A 9247-nucleotide genomic window follows, 5' to 3' on the forward strand; every position below is an offset into this window, starting at 1 on the left:
TTAAAGGATTTGATTATTTTAATAATATGGGTTAATTTATAGGCTTTCCAGTGGAGATTTGCAGTTTGATAGGAATGGCAAAGAAGTGCCATTTCTTTATTACTAAAGAATTGACTGTAATGCATATATATGTATACGTATTATGTTTATACACAGATACACATATATAGAAAGTTACACATATTCGATTCTTTTGCTTATATGTATCAAAGCATAATTCTAGCTCTGTCCCTTCCTAACTTTTTTTATCTATTTATTTTTTTAGAACACTGATATTTGCATTTAATTGGACACAAGATGAAGAAGGAGCATACGTTCGCTAAGGATTCTGTCTGCTTGCTTCTGTAGATCTACGTATTAAGGAGTTCTTCTTGCTTAGGAGTTGATCTGCTCTGCGGTCGTACCGCTGTGGAGTTTGCCCACCATTTATCTTGTCTTTGCCAGAAGAAATCCTGGTTGGAATGAAACAGTGCATCTCTGTCTGATTACTATGGAAGGTGATAAACTGACGCTCACTTATTAAAGTTACATCTCACTCCCCCACAGAAAACCATTCTTCAACGTGACTAGAAACCAAGCCCTTGTGAACACTTCTATTGAACATGACTCATGGAGAAGAGCTTGGCTCTGATGTGCACCAGGATTCTATTGTTCTAACTTACCTAGAAGGATTACTAATGCATCAGGCAGCAGAGGGTTCAGGTACTGCCATTGACAAAAAGTCTGCTGGGCATAATGAAGAAGATCAGAACTTTAACATTTCTGGCAATGCATTTCCCACCTGTCAAAGTAATGGGCCCGTTCTCAATACACATTCATATCAGGGATCTGGCATGCTGCATCTCAAAAAAGCCAGACTCTTGCAGTCATCTGAGGACTGGAATGCAGCGAAGCGGAAGAGGCTGTCTGATTCCATCGTAAATTTAAACGTGAAGAAGGAAGCTTTGCTAGCTGGCATGGTTGACAGTGTGCCTAAAGGCAAACAAGATAGCACATTACTGGCCTCTTTGCTTCAGTCATTCAGCTCTAGGCTGCAGACTGTTGCTCTGTCGCAACAAATTAGGCAGAGCCTCAAGGAGCAAGGCTATGCCCTCAGTCATGATTCCTTAAAAGTGGAAAAAGATTTAAGGTGCTACGGTGTTGCATCAAGTCACTTAAAAACTTTGTTGAAGAAAAGTAAAGCTAAAGATCAAAAGCCTGATACCAATCTTCCTGATGTAACTAAAAACCTCATCAGAGATCGGTTCGCAGAGTCACCGCATCATGTTGGACAAAGTGGGACAAAGGTCATGAGTGAACCCTTGTCATGTGCTGCAAGATTGCAGGCAGTTGCAAGCATGGTGGAAAAAAGGGCTAGTCCTGCCACGTCCCCCAAACCTAGTGTTGCTTGTAGCCAGTTAGCATTACTGCTCTCAAGTGAAGCCCATTTGCAGCAGTACTCTCGAGAACACGCTTTAAAAACACAAAATGCAAATCAAGCGGCAAGTGAAAGGCTTGCTGCTATGGCCAGATTGCAGGAAAATGGCCAGAAGGATGTTGGCAGCTTCCAGCTCTCGAAAGGAATGTCAAGCCATCTCAATGGTCAGGCAAGAACATCATCAAGCAAACTAATGGCTGGCAAGAATACAACATTTCAGAATCCAATGGGGGTTCCCTCTTCCCCAAAAAATGTGGGCTATAAGAACTCACTGGAAAGAAACAGTATAAAACAAGCTGCTAATAATAGTTTGCTTTTACATCTTCTTAAAAGCCAGACCATACCAAAGCCAATGAACGGACACAGTCACAGTGAAAGAGGAAGCATTTTTGAGGAAAGCAGTACACCTACAACCATTGACGAGTACTCAGATAACAATCCTAGTTTTACAGATGATAGCAGTGGCGATGAAAGTTCTTATTCCAACTGTGTTCCCATAGACTTGTCTTGCAAACATCGAATTGAGAAACCAGAACCTGACCAGCCTGTTTCTCTTGATAATTTAACTCAGTCTTTGCTAAACACTTGGGACCCCAAAGTCCCCAGTGTCGATCTCAAAGAAGATCAAGATACCTCAAAGAATTCTAAGCTAAATTCACACCAGAAAGTAACCCTTCTTCAGTTGCTACTTGGCCATAAGAATGAGGAAAACGTAGAAAGAAACAACAGCCCTCAGGAAGTACACAGTGATGTGGCAAAGTTCGGATCACAGAATTACACGAGGACTTCTGTGATAGAAAGCCCCAGTACACACAGGACTACCCCAGTGAGCACTCCTCCATTACTGGGATCATCCAAAGCAGAGTCTCCCATCAACCTTTCCCAGCACTCTCTGGTCATCAAGTGGAATTCCCCACCATATGCCTGCGGCTCTCAACCTGAAAGGCCAGCAAATACTGCATCTAACCACTTGATGGACCTTACAAAAAGCAAAGAATCGCAAGGAGAGAAACCAGTCCAAAATGAAGGTACACAAAACTCTGCAACTTTCAGTGCCAGTAAACTGTTACAAAATTTGGCTCAGTGTGGGATACAGTCTTCCACAGGGGAAGAGCAGAGGCCTAGTAAACAGCTGCTAAGTGTAAACACAGATAAACCTATGGGCATGGTTGATAGATTAAATAGTCCTCTGCTCTCAAATAAAACAAATGCGGTTGAAGAAAATAAGGCATTCAGCAGTCCAGCAACAGGTCCTGAATCAGGACTTTCTGGTTCTGAAATAGAAAATCTGCTTGAAAGGCGCACAGTCCTCCAGTTGCTCCTTGGAAACCCCAACAAAGGGAAGAGTGAAAAGAAAGAGAAAGTTCCTTTAAGAGATGAAAGCACTCAGGAACACACAGATAGAGCTTTAAATGAACAAATACTGATGGTAAAAATAAAATCTGAGCCTTGTGATGACTTACACATTCATAATACAAATGTGCACTTGAGCCACGACGCCAAGGGTGCCCCGTTCTTAGGTACGGCTCCTCCGGCGCAGAGAAGCGCAGCTGCCTTACCAGTGTCCGAGGACTTTAAATCGGAGCCCGTTTCACCTCAGGGTTTTTCTTTCTCAAAGAATGGTCTGTTAAGTCGACTGCTAAGACAGAATCAAGAGAGTTACCTGACAGACAACCTGGACAATAGTCACAGAAATAGTGAACTGACACTTCTAGAATCAAAGAATCTTTGCATGGTTCCTAAGAAAAGGAAGCTTTATACTGAGCCTTTAGAAAATCCGTTTAAAAAGATGAAAAATAACGTAGTCGATGCCGCAAACAGTCACAGTGCTCCAGAAGTGTTGTATGGGTCCTTGCTAAACCAGCAAGAGCTGAAATTTCACAAAAATGATCTTGAATTTAAATATCCTACCAGTCATGGTTCAGCCAGCGACGGTGAGCACAGGAGTTGGGCCAGAGAGAGCAAAAGCTTCAATGTTCTCAAGCAGCTGCTTCTCTCAGAAAACTGCGTAAGAGATTTGTCCCAGCACAGGAGTAACTCTGTCGTCGAGAGTAAAAAGAAAGGACACAAAAATAATGTGACCAACAGCAAGCCTGAATTCAGCCTTTCTTCTTTAAATGGACTGATGTACAGCCCCACCCAGCCCAGCAGCTGCATGGACAGCAGGACATTTCCATACCCAGGGGGAGTAAAAACTCCCATAAGTCCTCCTTTTCCTGAGCACTTGGGCTGTGCAGGGTCTAGACCAGAATCTGGGCTTTCGAATGGGTGTTCCGTGACCAGTGAGAAGGGACCCATTAAGTGGGTAATCACAGATGCGGAAAAGAATGAGTATGAAAAGGACTGTCCCAGACTGACCAAAACTAACCCGATACTGTATTACATGCTTCAGAAGGGAGGCAGTTCGGTTACCAGTCGAGAAACACAGGACAAGGACATTTGGAGGGAGCCCTCATCTGCTGAAAGCGTCTCACAGGTTACAATCAAAGAAGAGTTACTTCCTGCTGCAGAAACTAAAGCTTCTTTCTTCAATCTCAGAAGCCCTTACAATAGCCATATGGGAAGTAATGCCTCTCGCCCACACAGCGCAAATGGAGAAGTTTATGGACTTCTGGGAAACGTGCTAACAATAAAAAAAGAATCAGAATAAAATGTACCTGCCATCCAGCTTTGGGTCTTTTTAAAATTAATTAGTATGAACTTGAGATCTGTATAAATAAGAGCATGATTTGAGAAAAGCATGGTATAATTGAAACTTTTTTCATTTTGAAAAGTATTGGTTACTGATGATGTTTAAATATGCATACTACTTTTTTGCTTTATGTTAGATGTCCTGAGGAAACTACTGAGCTAGTAATCGGTTGTTTAACACTCTGTATGCATCGGACACCAACTGTGAGTAGCCTCTGAATGAAATTCTTTTATAATCACAGATGATAGGCATAAAGGAAAATGTAACTCTCCATCCATGGTGGATTAATGCATTTTACTGCCTTTATTAGGGTACTTTACTTTGCTTTGCAGAAGTCAGTCTACATAACACATGTGTTTTTAAGTCCAAATTGTTAAATAACTCTTTAATGTTAATTATTGAATTAAACTAATTCACTTCTCATTATTCGATTCAAAAATAAATTAGAAAAAAAATGCTTACATTTTTCACTTTTGCTAAAAAAAATTTATTTTTAACTCTTGGAAGGGGTTTTGTGGTTCCTAATGTGTCTGCCCCAGCCCAGTCCTTTTCAATATCTATTTCTTTAAACCTTGTGCTACTTAGTAAAAATTGATTACAATTGATGGAAGTTTGATAGATCCTTAAAAAAAAAAGGCAGATTTCCATTTTTGTATTTTAACTACTTTACTAAATTAATATTCCTCCTTTTACAGAATTAGGAAGTTAACATTTATCTTCAGGTGGTTTCCTGAATAGTTGAATACTTAAGAAGTTGTTTTTAACAGAAGCGAAATGGCTTTTCTTTGGACAATTTTCACCATCTCTTGTAAAACTAACTTCTCACCATTTCTGTGGTACCTGTGAGTCTTATGACCGGGGTTTCTTAAAAGATGGACTCAGACCACCTGCATTAGAATCATCTGGAGCATTTGTTTTAAAATGCAGATTCCTATACAGCATCTCAGATCTACAGAGCGTGACCCTCTGCTAGGTGGACCTGGGAACCTTCCCTCTGCATCTTAACACACTCCCTAGATGTTTCTTCTGCACGCTCACGTTTGAGAACCATTGCTTACGACTTTTCTCAGAACACAGGATTGTAAAAAAAACAAAAAACAAAAAAAACCACAAGAAAAGCAACTATTTGATGCCTATATTTTCCCCAGTACAGTTATATCTAAACCCAAAATTTGCAGTATTGTAGTTCATATATAACCGTATGTCTTTGGAAATCGGGTTCAGAATACTTTTTATGATAAAAAAAATTGGGTGGAGGGGACAACTTTCATATCTGGCTCAACATCTCAGGAAAATCTGTGATTACATGTTCTAATAAGTAACATCTACTTAATTAGCCTTAGGGATGGAGTAACAGGCCACTTCCCAAACTCAGGTGATTCCAGGATGGTTTGGACACTTCTCCTGAATACATCCATTATTTCTATTAAAATCATGTCCTAAGAACATTGCTGACGAAGGTGAAAATACTTATTTCAAGCCCAAGAAAAGCGCTAAACTCAGATTGACTAAACAGAAAAGTAGAAAAGTCATTGACATGACAGAGTCATACACAATCACTCCATTGGATCTGTTATTTTAGAAAAGTAATTGCACGTTAACACGGATGTTATCTTGGAAGAACTTATTATTGAGCCACATGGGGTTTTGATCTTGAAATGAGTCCATATGTGTTTAAGTGCAGTTTTTACAGTCCACAATTCATTCACCAGATATTTTTGTTTTTAAAAGTGAACCGGGTTTGCTACTGACCTATCAAAAAATCGTTATATGATCAACTATTAATTAGAAGGAAATCTATTTGAAGCTGTTCTACTTGAAGTTGTTTCTAAGATTTTTATATTAAAAATGGGTGTTATTTCCTAATATGATCTAAAACCTTAAATGATTATTTTTTCTCAAAATGATTTGTAAATAGTTACTGGATATATTATAAAACAATAGTCAGGAGTGAATAGTATGCTACGTCACGGAGAGATGAAGGCATGTGCTTATTCTGAAATGGAAGTCCCACTGGCCAGTGAATATATTCTACTCCATCCCGTATTTACTCTGTGACAATCTTATTGTCTACACTATATACATGAGCTTTTAAGCAAGTCGGGGTTTTTTTTTTTTCCTGCCATTATGAGAAGTCGGGAGCCTTAAAGGTATGTTAGAAAACTTGTTGGTATTCTCCTTTGATTAGGGGAAAAGAGGCTTTTACAAAGGAGCAAAATTTAGGTCAGGGAAAACAACATCCAGGGCCAGCGTCGCTACATTTTTGTTTCTTTCTTTGGTTGGTTGGTTGTTTTGTTGTTATCGTTATTAACAGTTAAAGGAATGAGGATATGTAATACGTAGCTAAACATGACCACAAGGATGGTGTTCTGGTTTACTGGAGAATGTCCCCAATTTGAGTTTAGGGTGATTTTAAAGAAGAGCAGTGAGAAAGGGCATACATCCATCTTCACTTTGTTTATGCATATGTAGATACAAGGATGAACATACACACATTTTCAAGGACTATTTTAGATATCTAGACAATTTCTTCCTAATGAAGTCATTTGTGAAAGGGTACTACAGCTCTCATTGACATCAGTAAGGTAGCATTACCTGTTTATTCTCTGGTACATCTTACAGAAGAGTAAACTGGTGAGAATATATATTTTATATATATATATATATATATAATATGTATATATATATATTGACTTGTTACATGAAGATGTTAAAATCAGTTTTTAAAGGTGATGTAAATAGTGATTTCCTTAATGAAAAATACATATTTTGTATTGTTCTAATGCAACAGAAAAGCCTTTTAATCTCTTTGGTTTCTGTATATTCCATGTATAAGTGTAAATATAATCAGACAGGTTTAAAAATTGTGCATGTGTGTATACAGTTGCAAGTCTGGACAAATGTATAAAATAAACCTTTTATTTAAGTTGTGATTACCTGCTGCATGAAAAGTGCATGGGGGACCCTGTGCGTCTGTGCATTTGGCAAAATGTCTTAACGAGTCAGATCAGATGTCCGTCCCAACAGGACAGTATTCCATTTCTGGACATGACTTCTGTGGTTTAAGCTTTGTGAAAGAATGTGCTCTGAATCCAAGGGTCTTAAAACTTTTAAAAATCAAGTCAACCACTTTTCAACATAAAAAGTTCACACAACTACTTTCATGAATTTTTTAATCCCGTTGGAAATGTCACATTATACCAGGAGTGTTCCAGTATACTGGAATGCAGGCACATCACCACTCATGATACGAATTCTGGGGTTTACACAACCAATTTTGATGCAATCTGCTTAGTAATATAATTTGTCATTTTTATTAAAAATTTAATTTCTTCATGTGATGTCATGAAACTGTACATACTGCAGTGTGAATTTTTTTGTTTTGTTTTTTAATCTTTTAGTGTTTACTTCCTGCAGTGAATTTGAATAAATGAGAAAAAATGCATTGTCTTCCGTTTGAAATGACTGTTATTTTGTGGGCTTTGTCTGGTTTTAGATTTTCCATAAATATAAAAGTCTCTGGGCATGAAAATAAAAGTCTTCGTGGATGCCTTGCCCTTCTCAGAAAAAGTAAGGGGGGAGAAAAAAGAAGGTGGCCAGCAAGTTACTGTATCTAGAAGCAGAGCAATTAAAGCATTGCTCAAAAAGATAGTCAGTCAGCCTACCTAGCCTCAGCTCTGTTACTTGGTGTGTAACCGAATGATCACTGTAGATTTTAAAAGTGGGAAAGAATTTGTACAATGTTCAAACATAAAGACTTGATGAATATTTGTTTTAAAATAAGATTTTATTAGAGGTTTTTATCCAATTTTCAATGAGTGTTATGTTTATTTTAAATTTAAAAAGGTCTTTAATCACATTTCAAAAATGAGTGTGTATATAATGTGGGTACACATGCATCCATATATAAATATATGTGTATAGGTAATGAGTGGTTGGCAATGATAAGTGAAATACATATGTAATAAGTGATAGAGACCATTGTTTTTTTTTTTTAGGAAAAAAACTTTTGAACTGATTGCTTGAGAACTTTTATTTTACAAATATGTTATTAATGATAATTTAGGAAGAGGGCATTTTCCCAAAGTGAGTTTCTATTTCCTGGCACTAAAATAAGTCTATTACAATGGTGAAAATTTTGCAGCTACTCTCCTAACAGGTTTATAAACCTTATCTAAAACACAACCCAGTAGCAGAAATACATTCAACTATCCTACATTATTAAAATATTTGAAGTTAACACTTGCTGTAACATTCTTAGACACCATCTTTAGAGTCATACGTGCACGACCATATTTTATCTATTGATTTACATTGTGAAAACACAACAGGTGCATAGAGTAATTGCCTAGTAAGGGATTATTTTTTCAAGTTTACCTATTTATTTATTTAAGTTGTCTCTAAATCCAACGTGAGGCTTGAGTTCATGACCCTGAGATCAAGGGTCGCATATTCTTCTGACTGAACCAGCCAGGAGCCCCAAAGGATTTTTAAAAAGAGAACCAGTTAGGTCTTGACTACAAGACACTGCCCGTGATTTAAATGTGGAGAGTCTTTAATAAACTTTTTTTCTACTACTGGTATCACTAAACTGTGACTTAGTTGGTTACTAAAAATGGGTTTTAAATGTTTGTTATTAAGCATGTCACTTGTTTATTCCATGAATCATAGAGGAGTATAGAAGGCATCTGCCTTCTTGGCATCAGTGCCTTCTGACACTGGGCACCTTGTGAGGGTTGGTGGAGAAATCAGTTGGTATTATTTAGCATTATCTTATTTCTACATTTCTCTAACTGGTCCAGTACTATTTACAACATTTTAAAGATGCCATCGTCATGGGTAAGTCAAAAACTCCTGCTCAAAAAAAAAAAAAAAAAGTGTACTCTTGAGTTGTAGCAGAACAATTGGAAATAAAATTCAAATCTTATAAATGTCCGCCCTGGGGAAATGGTGCTGCACGTAAGATGTCCTCTTTGAGTGTCTAATGGAAAATATTTTAAAAACTCTAATTTTAAAAGTGTGCTTCTAAAAAATTGTGTACTTCTGCAGTCAGAGGAAGAGGATTTTTGAAGCATTCCAAGCAGTCTTTATAACATTTTGTTGACACAAATACCTAGACAAATCCTGTTTTCCAATTT

The 9247-nt window shown here is 37.7% G+C and overlaps 1 protein-coding gene across 6 annotated transcripts in view; it reads left to right on the forward strand.

Moving 5' to 3' along the window:
• The window catches only part of NRIP1 (nuclear receptor interacting protein 1), an 83603-nt gene extending 76044 nt beyond the window's left edge, over positions 1-7559 (forward strand). For 3 of the 6 annotated variants that reach the window (XM_029939131.1, XM_029939129.1, XM_029939130.1), the window contains one exon: positions 266-7559. In XM_029939131.1, the coding sequence (XP_029794991.1) occupies positions 603-4067 (3465 nt within the window). In that variant the 5' untranslated portion in view covers positions 266-602 and the 3' untranslated portion in view covers positions 4068-7559. The remainder of the gene's footprint in view (positions 1-265) is intronic. The other 3 variants (XR_003908578.1, XR_003908577.1, XM_029939132.1) reach the window with 3 other exon arrangements.
• The last annotated feature ends 1688 nt before the right edge of the window (positions 7560-9247 follow it).

This window comes from Suricata suricatta, chromosome 5 (genome assembly GCF_006229205.1).
Source record: "Suricata suricatta isolate VVHF042 chromosome 5, meerkat_22Aug2017_6uvM2_HiC, whole genome shotgun sequence".
Lineage (NCBI taxonomy): Eukaryota > Metazoa > Chordata > Mammalia > Carnivora > Herpestidae > Suricata > Suricata suricatta.